This window comes from Balaenoptera musculus, chromosome 1 (genome assembly GCF_009873245.2).
Source record: "Balaenoptera musculus isolate JJ_BM4_2016_0621 chromosome 1, mBalMus1.pri.v3, whole genome shotgun sequence".
Classification (NCBI taxonomy): domain Eukaryota; kingdom Metazoa; phylum Chordata; class Mammalia; order Artiodactyla; family Balaenopteridae; genus Balaenoptera; species Balaenoptera musculus.
This window is the reverse complement of record NC_045785.1, coordinates 37,795,832-37,817,786: the sequence shown is the minus strand read 5'-3', so window position 1 is coordinate 37,817,786 and position 21,955 is coordinate 37,795,832. Positions and strand designations below refer to the sequence as shown.

Below are 21,955 nucleotides of genomic sequence, written 5' to 3'. Positions count from 1 at the left end.
TTTCTTTTTTAATTAATTAATTAATTTTGACTGTGTTGGGTCTTCTTTACTGGCACAGGCTGTTCTCTACTTGCGGTGAGCGGGGGCCACTCTTCACCACGGTGCGCGGGCTTCTCACTGCGGTGGCTTCTCTTGTTGCAGAGCACGGGCTCTAGGCGTGTGGGCTTCAGTAGCTGTGGCACGTGGGCTCAGTAGTTGTGGCTTGTGGGCTCTAGAGCACAGGCTCAGTAGCTGTGGCGCATGGGCTTATTTGCTCCGTGGCATGTGGGATCTTCCCGGACCAGGACTCGAACCTGTGTCCCCTGCATTGGCAGACGTATTCCCAACCACTGCGCCACCAGGGAAGTCCTCCTCTGGACATTCTTTATTAACCGTTCACAATTCTAATAGGTCTTAACAGATTCTTCTCACCATAGATTTTTACGCACTTCACTTAAAATCAAATGACCTGGGTTTGTGATCTAGCTCTGCCACTAACTAGCTGTGTGATACGAAGCATTTCATTTAACTTTAGTCAATTATTCATTCATTCTTTCAATATATATGTGAATATATTTTTTGAGCTAGGCACTGGGGATATGATAGTAAACAAGACAGGTGTGGCCTGTGCCTTTACAGAGTTTTATAGGTAATGTAAAGTAGGTACTTAAAAAATAGAAATGAGCTTGTGAGAGCCTCATTCTCCTTATTCATAAACTGGGGATAGTAGCACTTTTTAATTCATGTGAAGGTTAGATGAGATAAATTTTAATAAATGTAAAAATACTTTTTTTTAAACCCTCAGAAAGTATATTTAGATTTCATAAGGTGAAGGTCATACTGCTGGGGTAGAGCTAGAATTTTATTTTATTTATTTATTTTTAACATCTTTTTTGGAGTGTAATTGCTTTACAGTGTTGTGTTAGTTTCTGCTGTATAACAAAGTGAATCAGCTATATGTATACATACATGCCCATATCCCCTCCGTCTTGCATCTCCCTCCCACCCTCCCTATCCCACCCCTGTAGGTGGTCACAAAGCCCTGAGCTGATCTCCCCGTGAGATGCAGCTGCTTCCCACCAGCTATCTATTTTACATTTGGTAGTGTATATATGTCAATGCTACTCTCTCACTTTGTCCCAGTTTACCCTTCCCCCTCCCCGTGTCCTCAAGAGTCCATTGTCTACATCTGCATCTTTATTCCTGTCCTGCCCCTAGGTTCATCAGAACCTTTTTTTTTTTTTTTAAGATTCCATATATATGTATTAGCATATGGTATTTGTTTTTCTCTTTCTGACTTACTTCACTCTGTATGACAGACTCTAGGTCCATCCACCTCACTACAAATAACTCAATTTCGTTTTTTTTATGGCTGAGTAATATTCCATTGTATATATGTGCCACATCTTCTTTATCCATTCATCTGTCGATGGGCACTTAGGTTGCTTCCAATCCTGGCTATTGTAGATAGAGCTGCAATGAACATTGTGGTACATGACTCTTTTTGAATTATGGTTTCCTCAGGGTATATGCCCAGTAGTGGGATTGCTGGGTCATATGGTAGTTCTGTTTTTAGTTATATAAGGAACTTCCATACTGTTCTCCATAGTGGCTGTATCAATTTACATTCCCACCAACAGTGCAAGAGGGTTCCCTTTTTGCCACACCCTCTCCAGCATTTATTGTTTGTAGATTTTTGATGATGGCCATTCTGACCAGTGTGAGGTGATACCTCATTGTGGTTTTGATTTGCATTTTTCTAATGATTAGTGATGTTGAGCATCCTTTCACGTGTTTGTTGGCAATCTGTATAACTTCTCTGGAGAAATGTCTGTTTAGGTCTTCCACCCATTTTTGGATTGGGTTGTTTGTTTTTTTGATATTGAGCTTTATGAGCTGCTTGTATATTTTGGAGATTAATCCTTTGTCAATTGCTTCGTTTACAAATATTTTCTCCCATTCTGAGGGTTGCCTTTTTGTCTTGTGTCGGGTTTCCTTTGCTGTGCAAAAGCTTTTAAGATTCATTAGGTCCCATTTGTTTATTTTTGTTTTTATTTCCATTTCTCTAGGAGGTGGATCAAAAAGGATCTTGCTGTGATTTATGTCATAGAGTGTTCTGCCTATGTTTTCCTCTAAGAGTTTTATAGTGTCTGGCCTTACATTTAAGTCTTTAATCCATTTTGAGTTTATTTTTGTGTATGGTGTTAGGAAATGTTCTAATTTCATTCTTTTACATGTAGCTTACTCTTTTATTTTTATTTTTTGATTTTATTGAAGTATAGTTGATTTACAATGTTGTGTTAATTTCTGCCATACAGCAGAGATTGATAGTTCCCTGTGCTATACAGTAGGACCTTGTTTTTCCATTCTGTATATAATAGTTTGCATCTGCTAATCCCGAACTCCCAATCCATCCCTCCCCCACCCCCCACCCCCTTGGCAACCACAAATCTGTTCTCTATGTCTGTGAGTCTGTTTCTGTTTTGTAGGTAAGTTCATTTGCGTCATATTTTAGATTTAATGCATAAGTGATATCATATGGTATGTCTTTCTCTTTCTGACTGAGTATGATAATCTGTAGGTCCATCTATGTTGCTGCAAATGAAATTTTTTAATTCTTTTTTATTTTTATTTATTTATCTATTTATTTTTGGCCTCGAGGCATGAGGGATATTAGTTCCACGACCAGGGATCGAACCCGTGCTCCTTGCAGTGGAAGCACAGAGTCTAACCACTGGACTGCCAGGGAAGTCCCTGTTTCATTTTTTTTTTTTATGATGAGTAGTATTCCATTGTATATATATCCATTCATCTGTCAGTGGACATTTAGGTTGTTTCCAGGTCTTGGCTATTGTGAATAGTGCTGCCATGAACAAAGGGGTACTTGTATCTTTTTGAATTATAGGTTTGTCCCGATATATGCCCAGGAGTGGAATTGCTGGATCATATGGCAACTTTATTTTTAGTTTTTTGAGGAACCTGTATACTGTTTTCCATAGTGGCTGCACCCACTTATATTCCCACCAACAGCGTAGGAGAGTTCCTTTTCCTCCACGCCCTCTCCAACCTTTGTTATTTGTAGAGTTTTTTATGATGGCCATTGAGACTGGTGTGAGGTGGTATCTCATTGTAGTTTTGATTTGAATGTCTCTAATAATTAGCAATGTTGAGCATCTTTTCATGTGCCTGATGGCTATCTGTATGTCTTCTTTGGAGAAATGTCTATTTAGGTCTTCTGCTAATTTTTCAATTGGGTTGTTATTTTTTTTGTTGCTGTAAAAGTGCTTTTAATAATCTGTAAAGCCTTATTAAGCTGTAGGGCATTCTTTTTAGTACTTTCAAGTAACTCTTGGTTTCATCCAGTAGCAGTCATTCAGTTACCTTCCATCACAACCCATGATCTTATCTTCTCCAAATTTGTAGTGAATTCTCATTTCATTCAATTAAGTCTTATCTCAGTTTTCTCTGCAGCCACTACCATTTATTCCCATGGTGGATTCCATTTCCTATACTTTTCAGAAAACCCCTGTTTGCATTCATCAAGCCATAGTCTTCCTCTCACCATAATGTCTTTGGCCATTCATTCACATATAATAAATATTTTGAGCACCTAGTGTGTGCTAGGCATTGGGAATACAGAAAGGACAAGCCTTGCCCCAACAGAGTTTATAAATCTATTTGGGAATACAAACTTTAGACACATAGTTTAGTTGAATGTTTTAAAGGGGTAAAGGGAAAGTATAAGATTGAATGGAGAGTTTATCCTTATTAGGTAGACTTACAGTGTTTTTTTTCCCTTCTAAATATAATTGAGTATTTGATGTCTTCCCAAAGTCATTATAAAAAGTCATTATGAAAGTGGGGACTTCCCTGGTGGCATAGTGATTAAGAATCTGCCTGCCAGTGCAGGGGACACAGGTTCGAGCCCTGGTCCGGGAAGATCCCACATGCCGCAGAGCAACTAAGCTGGTGCACCACAACTACTGAGCCTATGCTCTAGAGCCTGCGAGCCACAACTACTGAGCCTGCATGCTGCAACTACTGAAGCTTGCACGCCTAGATCCCATGCTCCACAGCAAGAGAAGCCACCACAATGAGAAGCCCGCACACTGCAACAGAGAGTAGCCCCTGCTCAGTACAACTAGAAAGCCCGCGTGCAGCAACGAAGACCCAATGCAGCCAAAAATAAATAAATAAATAAATTAATTAATTAATTAAAAAATAATAATAAGGGGAAAAAACCCTATTATATGGGGTTGTAGCGAGGGTTAAGTGAATGTATAAAGCAATTAATGCTGTGCCTGGTTCATTGTTAAGTGTTACATGAATGTGGGGTACCATTATCATTTAAGTTCTGCACCTTTCTACAAGTTCTTTGTTGCCTTTATACTTAGTATCTACTCGGCAAAGCCTAAGCTATCAGTGGAATCAAGTATTGAATATAATGGTCTTTGAATATAAGTCAAATGTTTATTTTATTTTATTGGTTATTTTGTCTCCTTACTTCCCTAGGTATAGTGAACATAGGAGTGAATAATGTCCAAGAGCTGATTGTTGCAGCAGACATGCTACAGTTGACTGAAGTTGTTAATCTTTGCTGTGAATTTCTGAAAGGACAAATTGATCCACTGAACTGCATTGGGATCTTTCAGTTCTCTGAGCAGATTGCCTGCCATGATCTTTTGGAATTTACAGAAAACTACATTCATGTCCATTTCTTGGAGGTTCATAGTGGGGAAGAGTTCCTGGCACTTACAAAAGATCAGCTGATCAAAATTTTGCGAAGTGAAGAGCTTAGCATCGAGGATGAATACCAGGTCTTCTTAGCTGCAATGCAGTGGATTCTGAAAGATCTCGGAAAGAGAAGAAAACATGTGGTGGAAGTGCTAGACCCAATTCGATTCCCTTTATTACCTCCTCAGAGGCTTTTAAAGTATATAGAAGGTAATTTTTTTGTTCCATGTTAAGTTAGTCAGTTAATTATCCAGTGACCTTTCCTCTATTTGAAATGTGATAGTGTTTTCGTTTTTCAGTTCAATAAGCAGACGTTTACTGAATGATTATTATATGCAAGATACAACTTCTGTGTTTTGTGGGTAGATTAGTAGTATTTCAGTATTTCTTTTTTTTCTTTCTTTCTTTCTTTTTTTTTTTTTTTTTAAGCTTTTGGCCACGCCATGCATCATGTGGGATCTTAGTTCCCCGACCAGGGATCGAACCTGCGCTCCCTGCATTGAGCATGGAATCTTAACCAATGCACCTTCAGGGAAGTCCCAGTATTTCAGTATTTCTACCCAGTATTTTAATCAAATCTTTAAATACTTTCTTGAGATTAAGTACCACGGGAGATAAAATTGCTGACAGAGTTAAAATACTGGTGCTATTTTAGGCAGTACTAATTATTTTAGTGTAAGATTTCTTCTTGCCACTGAAAACTTCACCAAAACCCAGCATTTGAAGAAAACATATATGCTAAACACAAAACCAAAACTCAATAAATCTTGTAACTCCTATCATTATAAAATGAATTGTATATTGATATAATATAGCTTCTATGTAGCCTTTGAATATATTTAGGTTCTACACTTTGAAAATACTTTTCACCATAGTATAAAATAAATTTTATCTTTATATTGGAAAAATGATAACTAAATTTATTTTTAAAAACTACTTTGGACCTGGTTTCAAGATTTGAAGGTTTTACTCTTGTCATGCACTGAAGATTTAGGATGTGACTGAATTACAAATATTTTATTATGAATTAAATATAATATTAGCATTAAGGTTGTAATTCTGTGAAGGAATTATATTTAATGTGGATTTTTAGTTTTTTCCCATTCTTAACAGTGTTAACAGAATTTTGTAGGTTTTTCTGAGTGATATCTTGTATTAATGTATATGCAGTTAATTCTCATTATTCATATATAGTCAGTTCTCATTATTCATGGTAGTTATCTTCTATAAATTTGCCAAGAACACTGAATTGACAAATACTGAGCCATTGTTCCTAGGGAAATACAGGGTAAGTTCTTACAAGCCTCTGGTTACAACATTTTTGTCAGCTGATCAATACATAACTTTGTTTTATGTGTGTGTCTGTCAGAACTACCTCATTTAATATTATATGTTGTTGATTCATTAAACTCATGGCCAACAGCACTATAACTCAAGCCTGAATGAAGCCTAACACATGTATTTTCTCTGTAAGGCACATCACAGCCTTCTTGCACTTACAAACACTAGACAGCACTTTAGCAGTATGCTTGGGGTCTATTTTAAACAGTGAAAAAAACAGCAAAAAACACAAAAATGTGAAAACCATGACACTAAATAGAGTGTGAAGAGGACACTTGTTTATAGTGAGAGCTGAAGCAAGAAGGCAGGATGTCACCTCTTTCAGTCTCACCTGGGAACATGCGTGTTAGGTGATTCAAATTTTTTGCCGCTCTGTGGCATGTTTCACTACCAGGAAAGTGCTGTGAATGTTGATTTGGGTTACAAATCCATTTTAGTGAGTAGATGTAGTCACAAGTAAGGAATCCACAAAAAATGAAGACTGACTGTATTTAAATGGTAAAACAAGAAGAGAGAAATTATCCAGACACATTTTTGCATGTATCATGTGAGAATTTAGGAGTGGGACAAAGGCTTTCATGGTTGAGTTGGCTTTTCCCAAGTGCCGCAGATACAGAGTGCTAAAGGAAAGTTCCTCTGCTAGGAGCAAAGGAAAGTTCCCTAGAATTGGGACATGTTTTCCTGCAGCTTTTTAGTGTTGTAATACAGTGTTTAAGTCTTGCACTGCCCAATAGTTATCACCTAAAGATATTTCACTGGAGTAAAACTGCAGGGAGGCAAGGGAGAAATAAATGGAGGATTTTTTTTAAAGGTAACCTTAATATTTTTCACTATTTTTGAAACTTTATCTCTTTGATCATATTGGAGAAAAGATGGACAATTCATACAGAAAAATAATGAGAGTCTACCACAAAATTCAGTGAAGGAGCAAGAGACTTAACTGAAATGGTTAAATTATGTTATGTGAAATGTGTAGATTTTCCCCCTGGTGTATATTTTTTGTATTTACCACAGGAATAATTCAGGCAATTTAATATTATTAGTATAACATATATTTTTCTTGCATTTTAGAGAATGATTTTACTTTTTAAAAATGGTACATACTCTTATGAAAAGTTTAGGTAATAAAGTATTAAAAAAACCAACAAATCACCCAAAGTCCATCACCCAGAAATAGCCAGTTATAATTAACATTCATTAAACATCATTCTAGATGTCTCTGTATAGGAGAATGGATGATAGGTGGGTGTATGGTTGCATGGATAGATAGAAAAAAAAATTTATAAGAATAAGAATCATTCTATCACACTATTTATACTACAAAAATGTATTTAAATCTCACTAAAATTAACAAAGAAGAAACTAAAGTAATAACTAATTTCAGATAAATGTTTCTTTATCCCAAGAAATAATCATTCTAAAAAGTTTTTGTAGAGTTAAAAACAAAAGATGAAAATCATTAAAAGGTGAAACCATAGTTTCATTTTGTGTTTCAATTTTAAAGTTTAGACTCTCTGCTAAGAAAAATGAGGTAATTAGCATTGTTATTTTTCTCCCTACCCCCCTCAAGTTTTACACAGCCTTTACATAGATTTTTTTAAATCATGATTCCCCTAGCTCTGTGCTTTTGTTTTGTATTTAATGCTCTCTACCAGTTTTTTAACGATAGTCTTTTTAGTCCTGACCTTTTTTTTTTTTTTTTTTTTGCAGCAGGGCTTGTGGGATCTTAGTTCCTTGACCAAGGATTGAACCTAGGCCACAGCAGTGAAAGCACCGAGTCCTAACCACTGGACTGCCAAGGAATTCCCTGAGCTTTCTTTTTTGATTCATCATTTGGTTGGTTGGATTTCATCACTAAGTATTTTTTTCAAGGAAGGCTCATGATAACTGTTATTTCCTGATTTTTTTCCCTCACATCTGAGAAGTTCTGCCTGTTGCTTTTTAATTTAACAGAAATTTGGGTGGGCATAATATTTTTAATTTATGATGATTCCCCCAACCACCCCAAGTTTGTAAGGCATGGTTTTCTTTTTTTTTTTTTTTATGACTTTCTCTTTCTGCTTGGATGCCTAAAGAATTATCTTCCATTATTCTTGATTTGTGTTAAAGTTTGCCATTTTTCCTTAGACTATATCATATACCCTTTACTTTTTTTTTTTGGCTGAGCCTTTCGGCTTGCGGGATCCTAGTTCCCCAACCAGGGATCAAAGCCACGCCCCCACACGAGGAGTCCCAACCACTGGACCGGCAGGGACGTCCCGCCCTTTCCTTTTAAAGGTTCAATTTTAATTTCATTTTGGGAAATTTTTCCTATATGAAATTCCTGAACACTTTTAATGTTTCATTTGGTAGTCTTCATCCTTTCACTGGAACTTTTTTGTCTTTCATATTTATCTTCTAATGTTAAAATATTTTGTCTTTTGCTCTATATTCACAGTTTTCTCAAGTCTTTACTCCAAATCGCTAATTTGATTTTTTCCGGATGAGTTTCTTGTTTCCAATTTATTAAGTCTGCACTACTGTCATTTCAGTTCTCACTTTGTTTCCTCAACAATGCGTCTCATTTTATTTTATTATTATCTTTAAATTTTTGGCTGCATTGGGTCTTTGTTGCTGCACATGGGCTTTCTCTAGTTGTGGCGAGTGGGGGCTACTCTTTGTTGCGGTGCATGAGCTTCTCTTTGCGGTGGTTTCTCTTGTTGTGGAGCACGGGCTCTAGGCACGCGGGCTTCAGTAGTTGTGGCACGTGGGCTCAGTAGTTGTGGCTCGCAGGCTCTAGAGTGCAGGCTTAGTAGTTCTGGTGCACGGGCTTAGTTGCTCTGCGGCATGTGGGATCTTCCTGGACCAGGCCTCGAACCCGTGTCCCCTGCACTGGCAGGCGATTCTTAACCACTGCGCCACCAGGGAAGCCCACAATGCATGTCATTTTGCCTTTGAGTTCTTTTTTTTATATAGGATCTGTATTTTTAAATAATTCTATCCTGTGTATGGGGAGTCTGTTTCTGTTTGTGGCTAATGTTTTCTTCCAGACTGAATTCTTCAGTCTTTTTCCTGAGGTATATTTACATAGCTGTATTGCCTTTTCATGATATATTGCTCATTCTTAACTTGGGCAACTCTGTTCAAACCTGCTTGCTCTGATAATTCTCTTTGACACTCTTTCTACCTTAGTGTAACTACTTTGTTCCTCCCATCTAAAATTTGAGGGCTCTGTGTTGTGTTCTCACCACATCTTTCTAGCCTGAGGCATAGGGTAGTGAAAGAATAGAGATCTGCTAAGGCTGAGGTCCTTGCTTGGGGGCCTGGGCTCTGAGGTCTCTCTTGTAAGATCCTACTACTGTATTGATCTGTTATCAAGACCTACTTAACCCAGCCAAGGATGTATCTCAGTACTGTGGATTTTGGCTACCACTGAGCTCTGTTAGATGGCAAATCCTGGTCATCCTCTCTATCTTTACTGATGGGCCTGTAAAGGATTTTTCTTTTAATGGTTTTTTTCTTTGACTTCTCAGTTCTGCTTTTTATCTGCTATTTGCCCTTTCTCCAAAGTCTTAAGTTACTAGTGAGACTTCTCAAGATTTTGTTAGTTGACCTTTTCTCCTCAATATTGCTTTTTGGACATAGAGACAAGGCTTAGAGACAGCCCCTTACTAGCATATGTGGTGCTTTTGTGCAAATTAGAAGATAGTGCCCTTTCACGGAGGCCAGTTCTTATAGCTTGCCAAGTGGGACACAGGTTGGCTTTCGTTCCCAATTCATCTTTTCAGCTAAGCACCCTTGAGCAGAATAACCTACCCAATCATGCTCAAAGTCTTTTTAGGAAATGGACCTCATCCGACCAGAATCTTCTGTTTCTTGCTTTGACTATCATTTTCAAAGTATATGACATAATTTTATATCCTTTTGTTAGCAGGTTGTAAGTATAGAATTTTGGGCAATTTTATTTTTTCATTTTGTTAGATAATTGTGCCCCTGTTTTACCTGGCATCTTTGTTTAGAGATCCTCATACATGTGTTTTCAAATTGGATCTAATGAAGCATGTTTTTTAAAACAATCTTTGATTTAAGGAAAGTATATATTCTTTAGTAGCAGTGAGAAAAATAATACTTGGTATTGTTGGAAACATACTCCATTGTTTGATGATGAGTTTTCATTTTTTGATTGTTAAATGTATTTTATTTTCATGGAAACATGTCTTTTCAATATTATTTAAAAATTGATTAAAACATTATCTTTTTCAACATTGCTTTAGGAATATCCGATTTTAATCTTCGTGTTGCATTGCAAACACTTTTGAAAGAGTACTGTGAGGTGTGCAAATCTCCCAAAGAGAACAAATTTTCTAGTTTTCTGCAGACATCTAAGGTTCGACCTCGGAAGAAAGCAAGAAAGTACCTGTATGCAGTAGGTGAGAACCTTTTAAAAAGTAATAGAAATTATCTTTATTTTCAGGATAAAAACCTTTTAAATTTTTGTTGTTATCATACATGTCAGAATGTGCAGGTATGTCAGATAGGCATATTTAATTTCACATACAGGCTACAGATTTAGAAATTGTATTTATATAGTACAGTGGACACATCTAAGAATAAATAGCTATTTATTTGACATCTGTTATTCTGTGATTTAAATCTTTGGGTTCTTATATACCCAATTATTATCAAATAACCGCCTAAGATATACTGCTTTAAAAATTAAATATTTGAATTCTAGTGAGAAATAGGAAAATAAATCTCACACATTTTAACTATTCACAGCATCTTAGATGGTCATTAGGGATGATAGGAACTAGTGGTCTCCAAAGTGTGGATATGCAGGATAACCCATAGGAATATCGTATGAACCTTTCCATTTTTATTTTATTTTATTGTAGTGTAGTGTAGTGTAGTGTTGTGTAGTTTTTTGGCCACCCCGCGCAGCTTGCGGGATCTTAGTTCCCCGACCAGGGATTGAACCCAGGCCACAGCAGTGAAAGTGCCAAGTCGGAACCACTGGCCGCCAGAGAATTCCCTCCATTTTTTTTTTTTAAAAAAAGCATTAAACCTTATCAATATTTGATATATATGTCAACAGATTGTCCAGATTTATATACATAATATAATTTATTATATATAAAAACTTTATGTATAGTATAATTTTTAGTATGTATGTCATTGTATAATTTTATATGTACTATAATATATAAATGTGTAATTTTTGAGTGCTTGCTAAACTTTTTTAATGATGGGATGTGCAGTCAAACAAGGATTTCAACTCACTATTTTTTTTTATTATTAATTAATTAATTTACTTTTTGGCTGTGTTGGGTCTTCGTTGCTGTGCGTGGGCTTTCTCTAGTTGCGGTGAGCGAGGGCTACTCTTCATTGCAGTGCGTGGGCTTCTCATTGTCATGGCTTCTCCAATTGCAGAGCCCGGGCTCTAGGCGCGCGGGCTTCAGTAGTTGTGGCACGTGGGCTCAGTAGTTGTGGCTTGCAGGCTCTAGCGCTCAGGCTCATTAGTTGTGGTGCATGGGCTTAGTTGCTCTGCGGCACGTGGGATCTTCCCGGGACAGGGCTCGAACCTGTGTCCCCTGCATTGGCAGGCGGATTCTGAACCACTGCACCACCAGGGAAGCCCCAACTCACTATATTTAACTGAAAAAGACATTAATAGAAGTCACAATGAAACTTCCTAACTAGACAGATAACCAGTTCCTAGATTTATGTTTTATCTAACATTTGATTATAACCAAGACCAGGTGGTAGAACATTGTGGTAGACCTCATTGCATTTAAACCATAATCTTTCAGGACCTGGCACATTTAAGAATAATAGATGTATATATGGCAGACTCTAAAGCACTTATTCCTTACTGTGCAGTAGTTATATTGAATGTCTAGATATAGAGGGCTAGATTTTTCTTGTTACTGCCATTTCCATATTTAGCAGTAAGGGATTTGCTGTGTACCTCCTTTCCTTCCTTTATTCAGGTGGATATACTCGGTTGCAGGGGGGTCGTTGGAGTGATAGTAGAGCCCTCAGTTGTGTAGAACGTTTTGACACCTTTAGCCAGTACTGGACCACTGTGTCTTCACTTCATCAGGCTCGATGTGGACTGGGAGTAGCAGTTCTGGGAGGGATGGTCTACGCAATTGGAGGTAATAATGAAAATGTCTTATTTCCCTTATTAGTCTCTAGCTCTAAGTTGACTGCATTCTTATATGCCTTATATATATTGCTAGATACTATGGGGTATATGTAGATACAGTTGTGCCTAATAAATATTTATTGAATAAATGAATGAAAGAAAAAGGAAACACAAGATATTGAATATTTCATACCAGAGGGACACGGTAATTTATTACAAGGCAAATACTTAGGTTTGGTTTTAATGAAAAGTTGTTTATGAAAATGTGACGCCAAAATTTAGATCAACATTTGTGATAAAAATTTTTTTAATTCTGAGAGCTGCATTATGAATCATTTTAAATTAACCAAGTATCTGGGCAGTGGGATGTATAGAAACCATGTCAGCTAGACATTGGGATATATTTCTTGATTAAAATCACTGTGTTTTCTGAAACTATTATTATAAATTCTAAAATGATTAATGAATAAAATTAAAAGGGGATTTGAATGTGGGAGAGAAATAATTATCAGAGAGGGATCTAAAGAGAAATAAATACTAACACCTTTGATATCAATATTTACTTCTGAATAATTTGTCTTTATAGCAACCAGCCTAGGTAGATCATCTCTAACCTTTACAGCCAATTTTTTTGCTTTATTTCTATGGGTCATTCTAAAATACTGAAAGCTGTACATCAAAAATCATATTATTATTTTCCAACTATGATACCGTCAGTTTAAAATGAGAGAGATATAGGGAATATATGATTTTTATCTTTTGGAGGGAACATAATCATCACTCAAAAACTGTTTATTAAATCAATAAATGTCATGGTGCATCTGAAAATCCTAACAAAGAAATTAGAGTTTTGAGCAATAACCATCTGTCAGTATAAAGACTGTAACTCTATATAATCTTTGGCTAGAAATCTAATAGTTCTTTTTATGTACGTTTCGGCAGTTGCATTGCGTGAACTCTCTCCTGTTTAACCTAGGGTCACAGTGTCCTTTGCGACACTTCCATATATACTTATCCCCTTTCCTGATACCACAGAAGTACAAATGGGAGCCCGTCACAACTGCTATGACTTTACTAGCCATTATTAATACTATAAACATTACTATCTTAACATATTACTTAATATATAATTTTTAAATAAATGTTTGTTATCAAAGTAATTCAGATTTGCTGTAGAAAATTTGGTAAACCTGAAGCATATGAAAAAGAAAATAAAAATCACCTATACTATAATCATACCACCCAGAGATAATCACAGTCAATAGTTTATTTCCTTTTAGATACATTCATATCTGGGTTAATATTCTAAGTATTATATTTAAAAATTAAGATATAATTCACATATCATAAAATTCACCATTGAAGTGTACAGTTCAGTGGTTTTTAGTATATTCACAAAATTGTGCAACCATCACCACTAATTCCAGAACATTTTCACCACTGCAAAAAGCCACTGTTATCATTTAGGGAAATTTTTATGTGAGTGTAGGGAACTGTTTACTAGCCATGTTCCCAGACTCCAGGCAAGGGTCAACCTTGCGAGCAAGCCTTTCTAACAATAGGCAGTTTTAGGCCTGATGGTGACTCTTTTCTGAACAGTAAGAGTTTTGTATACATTCAGGATTCTAGGCCCTCATAAGATTATATGTGCTGCAAATATATTTTCCTACTCCTCTGCTTCATCTTCTACTCTTTTTATGGTATCTTTGGATAAATGAATGTTTTTAATTTTAATGTAGCCAACTCTATTATTTTTTTCCCTTTATGGTTAGTATTTCTTATATCTTTTTAAAGAAATCCTTTGTCTACTCGAAAGTCATGAGGATATATACCTTTATTGTTTTCTAAAATTTTATAGTTTTGCCATTTATATTTATGTCTATAATTCACCTGTAATTGAATTTTTACAGATAGTATTAGTAAGGAACCAGTTTCATTTTTTCCCCCCTATATATATAACCAATTCCCAGCGTTTTTGTTTCCCCACTGCTCTGTCATGCAAACTACGTCATATACCAAGTAATCATATATGTGTGGATCTGTTTCTAGAATTTCCTTTCTTTCCCACTGGTCTCTCTGTCTATTCCTATCTTAATTATTAAAGCTCTATTTTAAGTCTGATAGGCTTATTTAATAGGGCATTTTCTCTTTCCTTATTATTCTTTTTGGGAGTGCTTGGCTATTCTAGGTCTTTCATACTTCATAAAAGTTAAAATTAGTTCATCAAATCTGTTTTTAAAAATAATAATGTATGATTCCACTTATATGAGATACTTGGAGTAGTCAAAACCAAAAAGACAGAAAGTATAATGGTCGTTGCCAGGGGCTGGCGAAGGAGAGAATGGGGAATTATTGTTTAATGAGTATAGAGTTTCAGTTTTACAAGATGAAAAGGATTATGGGAATGGATGGTTGTGATGGCTGTACAACAATATGAATGTGTTTAACATCACTGAACTGTATTCTTAAAAATGGTTTACATGGTACATTTTATGTTATGTGTATTTAAATACAATAAAAAAGAAAGAAAGGGTTTTTTAAAAACTGGGATTTCGTTAAATCTATAAATCGTTTTGGGAATAATCATCTTTACACTGACACTTGTAACTCATCAACATGATACATCTCTTCATTTATTTAGATAGTCCTTAATTTAAAACTTTATCAAATAAAATTTATAAATTATATCCATAAAGTTCTTATAAATCTTTGATTAGATTTACTCCTAGGTATAGTATATTTTAAAATTCTATTTTAAGTGATATTTTAAATGTTTTTTTATTTTCTATTTGTTGCTAGATAAGCATTGCATTAAAACTCAAATTCAAAAAATAATTAATTAATTAATTAATTTACAAAACCTCAAATTGTAGCAGAGCCAACTATCTAAACTATGAAAATATAGAAGTGTTAAAATGCAAATTGTATCCTCAAAAATTGGATCGTTTGGGTGGTAGAATTAGAAATAGATAATAGCCCACTTTGCTTCATTAAGTGGGCTTTAATAAATGACAGTGCTATGAATTCAAAATAACACTTGGTGGGCAAATAAATTTTAAAGAATAGTATAAAATTAGACATAATAATTGAATTTCTGACAACACAGAACGCTGCTGAATATTGTATTGTGGTTCTAGGCTATTAATATTACTAAATCTTCTCATATGTGTCTCTTTTATTTAACTCAGGTGAAAAGGATTCAATGATTTTTGACTGTACTGAATGCTACGATCCAGTTACTAAACAGTGGACAACTGTAGCTTCAATGAATCACCCCCGCTGTGGCTTGGGAGTGTGTGTGTGTTATGGGGCTATCTATGCTTTGGGTAATTATACTCTCCAATTTAAGGATATCTAATATTATTTAAATTCTTAGTTAAATTCTGCTTACTTTAGAAATTTTCCTTCCCTCCCATAAGAAACTTGTGTCTTTTTAGCTTTAAAAGTTCTTATTCTCAAAATTATATTACTTGGGAGATATTGTCAAGTATGGAATTCTTAGAAGGAGATGGACATAAAATATAGATGAGATGTCTAGGGGAGCATTTTAGCTGACTAGTTTAATTTCATGGTTAGGATAACCATTCTGAATACACAGACATTGTTTCAAAAAGTTGTTTTGCAAAGTACCATATTTCCTATGCAATAGATTGAAGTTTTTGGTTTTGTTTTGCTTTATTTTTTTAAAATCTCTTGTGAGGGCTTCCCTGGTGGCACAGTGGTTAAGAACCCTCCTGCCAATGCAGGGGACACGGGTTCGAGCCCTGGTCCGGGAAGATCCCACATGCCGCAGAGCAACTAAGCCTGTGCGCCACAACTACTGAGCCCATGTGCCACAACTACTGAAGCCTGTGCACCTAGAGGCCATGCTCCACAAGAGAAGCCACTGCAATGAGAAACCCGTGTACCGCAATGAAGAGTAGCCCCTGCTCACTGCAACTAGAGAAAGCCCGCGCACAGCAACAAAGACCCAACGCAGCCAAAAATTTAAAAAAAAAAAAAAATCTCTTGTGAAACCTAGGCAGGGAGTTAAAAGACCCAAGTTCTACTTGCAATCAAAGTCTAACTTTTCATGTGATCTTGGACAGATAACCTCTCTGGTCCATATGATAATCATCCATAATATAAAGTTGTCAGATTAGATGTTTTCTAAGGTGTTTTTCTTTTTAAGTATTTATTTGGCTACATCGGGTCTTAGTTGCGGCACGCGGGACCTTCGCTGCGGCATGCGGCATCTTTTCGTTGCGGTGCACGGGCTCTTCCGTTAGTCCGGTCGTTTTCTCTCTACCTATAGCGCGCGGGCTCTAGAGCACACGGACTTAGTTGCCCCGCGGCATGTGGGATCTTAGTTCCCCGACCAGGGATCGAACCAGCATCCCCTGCATTAGAAGGCGGATACTTAACCACTGGACCGCCAGGGAGGTCCCTCTAAGGTGTTTTTCATAAATAAAATTCCTTTATTCCAAAAATAATATTTTTCTGTTTGGTTTCAGGTGGTTGGGTTGGAGCTGAGATAGGGAACACCATTGAACGATTTGATCCCGATGAAAATAAATGGGAAGTAGTTGGCAACATGGCTATGTCACGCTACTACTTTGGGTGTTGTGAAATGCAAGGTAATTGCTTTATAAAATATTTTTCCTGAAAATATATATTTTTTAAAAACTGTTTGAGCTTGAGGCTTTATTTTCACAAAAGTATATTTTATGTCTGTTAGTTTTGAATAATTGACACTGTGGAAATTCTGCTTCTAATCTCTTATATTTTTAAACCTCTTATATCTTTATTTCTGTATTGCCAAAATAATCATTTTTTTCCCAAAATAAACAAAGCTAGAATTAAGAATTCCAGATGGGCAAAAATACCTAATTAGCAAAAGAAGCATTTGAACTGTCATCCATTATTGTTATTTTCTCTCCCTTGTAGGCCTTAGTATGTATTTCTAAGTAGGGAGAGATTATCAAAAACCATCTTCATAGTGTCATAGGCTTCTTCAGTGTTTTTTTATAGAGTACATTGTGAGTCAGTACACACACAATGCTATCACAGATTTGAAAAATGTTGTACTACATATTAAAGTGGTATACAGATATTATTTTAATTGTAATTGTCTATTATACACTGAGAGGTAATTAATAAGCACTCTCAAATAGAACCTGATTCTCTGTCCAGAATTGGAGAACAGATTTACGTGTACCTGTAGAGTAGGAAGCAGTCTGCCCATTGTTATGTGACAATTCAGCCTGCTCTGTTCCCAGCTGAAATTCTTTCTGCCTTCTGAGTACCTTCTCAGATTTCTGCTAGCAGCTAAATGCTCAAATTACATGGTGCAGACTATGTTCTATTGTTTAATATTATAGTGTTCTCTAATTGTTTATTTATTATTTTTATCTTCCCATCTAAAATCATAGAGCTAGAGAGGCATCTTGGAGATTCTCTATTTCAACCGCTTTATTTTTAGATGAGGAAGCTGAAGATCAGGAGGCTGTGAGTTGTCTTTTCTCATAGTTGGTTACTAGCAAAGCTGGAGCTAGAACCCAAGTTTACTAACATTTAGCTCATGTTTCTTAAAATGCCATTCCTTGGGACTTCCCTGGTGGTCCAGTGGTTAAGACTCTGCACTCCCAATGCAGGGGGCATGGGTTCGATCCCTGGTCAGGGAACTAGATTCCGCATGCTGAAACTAAAGATCCCGCATGCTGCAACTAAAGATCCCGCATGCCACAACAAAGATCCCACACGCGGCAACAAAGATCCTGTGTGCCGCAAGTAAGACCCTGTGCAGCCAAATAAATAAATTTTTTAAGAATGCCATTCCTTATATCTTCTCACTTTAGACCTCTAGGAACAACAGTAGACACTCAAAAAAAATAATTGTTGATTGTCAGAACCATTATTTTCAAGTTAAATTTAATAAGGAACTCTGTGAATTACAGTCTACTGTACAGTATCTGATACCTTAATCTAGCCATAAACTATTCTAATTTAAATTCATTTTATGTCCATCTGAGCAACCGTTAGGTTGTCACCAACAGGGTCATGTCATTCCCAGTTTAAGCATATGACAGTTTTTAAGGGGGAACAAATCCTTCTCCCCATCCTTTTTTACCTATATGTGGTAGCAGTGGATCTGGAACTTGAGATCATTAAGCAAACAATAAGATCGGAAATCCTTGTCTGACAAATTGTTTTGTTATAGCATCATTAAATTCTTTGAAAATTCAGTGCCACTTTAAATTCATACCCCTAATTCTTTGTAACATGCTTAAATGAGAGCTGTGATAAACTAGACAGAAGTCAATTTTCTCTCTTGAAAGAATATTGTAAGCCCTGCATTAAGTATAATATCAGATAGCAAACTTAAATCACAATTATTACTTTTTATAATTATTTGTATCCTATTTTCTATAGCATCTGAGCAAAAATATTCCATTTCCAGGTTTAATTTATGTGATTGGGGGCATCAGCAATGAAGGAATAGAGCTTCGTTCTTTTGAAGTTTATGATCCACTTTCCAAGCGTTGGTCTCCACTTCCTCCAATGGGAACCAGAAGAGCATATCTCGGGGTGGCTGCACTCAATGACTGCATCTATTCTATTGGAGGGTGGAATGAGACACAAGATGCTCTTCACACTGTAGAAAAATATTCCTTTGAAGAGGTAGGTTGGATGATTTCAATTGTTTAGTGTCCTGTTACTCTTTTAATGTCTGTAAGATCTGTAGTGCTGTGTATTCTTTCATTCATGATATTATTTATAGGTTTTTTTCCCTCTTTTTTTTTCTTTTCAAAGAATCAACTTTTGGTGTCACTGATTTTTTTCTATTGATTGTCCACCTCCTATTTCATTGATTGCTGTTACTATTACTATTTCTTTCCTTTCTTCTATTTGTTTTGGGTTCAATTTGCTCTTCTTTTTCTAGATTCTTAAAGTAGAAACTCAGATGATTGATTTTTAGACCTTTCTTTTTCTAGAATATAAATCTTTAAAGCTATAAATTGTTCTCAAGCACTGCTTTAACTGCATCCCACACATTTTGATATATTGTATTTTAGTTAGCATTTACCTCAAAATAGCTTCTAATTTCCCTGGTAATTTCTTCTTTGACCAATGAGTTGTTACAAGTATTTTATTTAATTTCCAAATATTTGGGGATTCTCTAGATATCTTTATGTTATTGCTTTAATATAATTCTACTGTGATCAAAGAGCATATTTTATGTGATTTCTGTCTTGGTAAATGTTTCACGTGCACCTGAAAAGAATTTGTATTCTGCTGTTGTTGAGAATAGTGTTCTATAAATGTCAGTTAGGCCAAGTTGGTTAGCATTCAGGTCTTCTCTAGTCTTTCTTTTTCTTTTTTGGCCACATGGTGAGGCTTGTGGGATCTTAGTTCCCTGACCAGGGATTGAACCCATGCACCCTGCAATGGAAGTGCAGAGTCCTAACCCTGGACTACCAGGGAATTCTCTTCCCTAGTTTTTCTAATTTGTTCAATTGTTTTGTCAATTACTAAGGAAGAAGTGTTGAAATCTCTGTCTGTAATTATGAATTTGCCTGTTTCTCCTTTCATTCCCGTCAGGTTTTGCTTCACATATTTTGAATCTGTTATTAAATGTGTATACATTGATTATTATATCTTCTTGATGAATTGATCTTTTTATAGCCATGAAATGTTTTTCTTTATCTCTGGCAGTATTCTTTGCTCTGAAGTCTATTTTGTCTGATAGTAAGGTAGCCAAGCTATCTTTTGATTAGTATTTGCATTGTATATCTTTTTCTTTCTTTCTACTTTAAATCTATGTCTTTAAAAATTACATCTCTTGTAAGATAACACATAGTTGAGGTCTGTTTTTTCCTACAATTTGACAATCTCTGACTTTCAAATGGGGTCTTTAGAATTTTTACTATTTATATATAATGTAATTATAGATACAGTTGGTTTTTAGACTCTTATTTTGCTGTTTTTCTATTTACGCAATCCATCCTTGTTTTTTCCTCTTTTCTGTCTTTTTTTTTGGCCGCACCACACGGCATGTTGGGATCTTAGTTCCTCAAGCAGGGATTGAACCCACGTCCCCTGCAGTGGAAGCACAGAGTCTTAACCACTGGACAACCAGAGAAGTCCCCTTTTCTGTCTTTATATTGTTACTGTTTTAGTATTCCATTTTATTTCTTTTGTCCAATTAACTATATCTCTTCACCCTTTTTCTTAGTGGTTGCTTTTGGGTTTGCATTATATATAATAGGTATTTTAATGCATTACATCTATATTCAAATAATATCATACCAGTTCACTTTTTTTTTTACATCTTTATTGGATTATAATTGCTTTACAGTGTTGTGTTAGCTTCTGCTGTACAACAAAGTGAATCAGCTATATGTATACATATATCCCCTCCCTCTTGAGCCTTCCTCCCACCCTCCCCATCCCACCCCTCTAGGTCGTCACATAGCACCAAGCTGATCTCCCTGTGCTATACAGCAGATTCCCACTATCTATTTTACAGTTGGTAGTGTATATGTGTCAATGCTACTCTCTCAATTCGTCCCAGCTTCCCCTTCCCACCCTGTGTCCACAAGTCCGTTCTCTACATCTGCGTCTCTATTCCTGCCCTGCCACTAGGTTCATCAGTACCATTTTTCTAGGTTCCATATGTATGTGTTAGCATATGGTATTTTTCTCTTTCTGATTTACTTCACTCTGTATGACAGACTCTAGTTCCATCCACCTCACTACAAATGACTCAATTTTGTTCCTTTTTATGGCTGAGTGATATTCCATTGTATATATGTACCACATCTTCTTTATCCATTCATCTGTCAATGGATATTTAGGTTGCTTTCATGTCATGGCCATTGTCAATAGTGCTGCAGTGAACACTGTGGTACATGTATCTTTTTGAATTATGGTTTTCTCAGGGTATATGCCCATTAGTGGGATTGCTGGGTCGTATGGTACTTCTATTTTTAGTTTTTTAAGGAACCTCCATACTGTTCTCCATAGTGGCTGTATCAATTTACATTCCCACCAACAATGCAAGAGGGTTCCCTTTTCCCCACACCCTCTCCAGCATTTATTGTTTGTAGGTTTTTTGATGATGGGCGTTCTGACTGGTGTGAGGTGATACCTCATTGTGGTTTTGATTTGCATTTCTCTGATTTACCACTTCACTTTTTTTTTAAAAGAATTTTTATGTATGTATGTATGTATTTATTTATTTATTTATTTATTTTGGCTGCATTGGGTCTTCGTTACTGCACATGGGCTTTCTCTAGTTGCAGTGAGCAGGGGCTACTCTTTGTTGCGGTGCAAGGGCTTCTCATTGTGGTGGCTTCTCTTGTTGCGAAGCACAGGCTCTAGGTGCGTGGGCTTCAGTAGTTGTCATAAAGACGCAGACGTAGAGAATGGACTTGAGGACTCCGGTGGGGAAGGGGAAGCGGGGACAAAGTGAGAGAGTAGCATTGACATATGTACACTACCAAATGTAAAATGGATGGCTAGTGGGAAGCTGCAGCATAGCACAGGGAGATCAGCTCGATGCTTTGTGATGACCTAGAGGGTTGGGATAGAGAGGGTGGGAGGGAGGCACAAGAGGGAGGGGATATGGAGATATATGTATACATATAGCTGATTCACTTTGTTGTACGGCAGAAAATAACACAACATTGTAAAGCAATTATACTCCAATAAAGATATTAAAAAAAACAACTAGAATATCATCCAGTCTTGTGTGAGCTCTGAGAATTGTTAAGCTTACAACTCCTCTAAAGG

The 21,955-nt window shown here is 36.2% G+C and overlaps 1 protein-coding gene across 4 annotated transcripts in view; it reads left to right on the top strand.

The window, feature by feature from the left end:
• LOC118882103 (intracisternal A particle-promoted polypeptide) overlaps positions 1–21,955 on the top strand; it is a 36,908-nt gene that overhangs the window by 5,863 nt on the left and 9,090 nt on the right. For 3 of the 4 annotated variants that reach the window (XM_036827671.1, XM_036827679.1, XM_036827677.1), the window contains 6 exons: positions 4,492–4,923; positions 10,308–10,463; positions 12,024–12,191; positions 15,370–15,507; positions 16,675–16,797; positions 18,621–18,841. In XM_036827671.1, coding sequence (XP_036683566.1) covers positions 4,492–4,923; positions 10,308–10,463; positions 12,024–12,191; positions 15,370–15,507; positions 16,675–16,797; positions 18,621–18,841 — 1,238 coding nt within the window. The remainder of the gene's footprint in view (positions 1–4,491; positions 4,924–10,307; positions 10,464–12,023; positions 12,192–15,369; positions 15,508–16,674; positions 16,798–18,620; positions 18,842–21,955) is intronic. The other variant, XM_036827678.1, reaches the window with a different exon arrangement.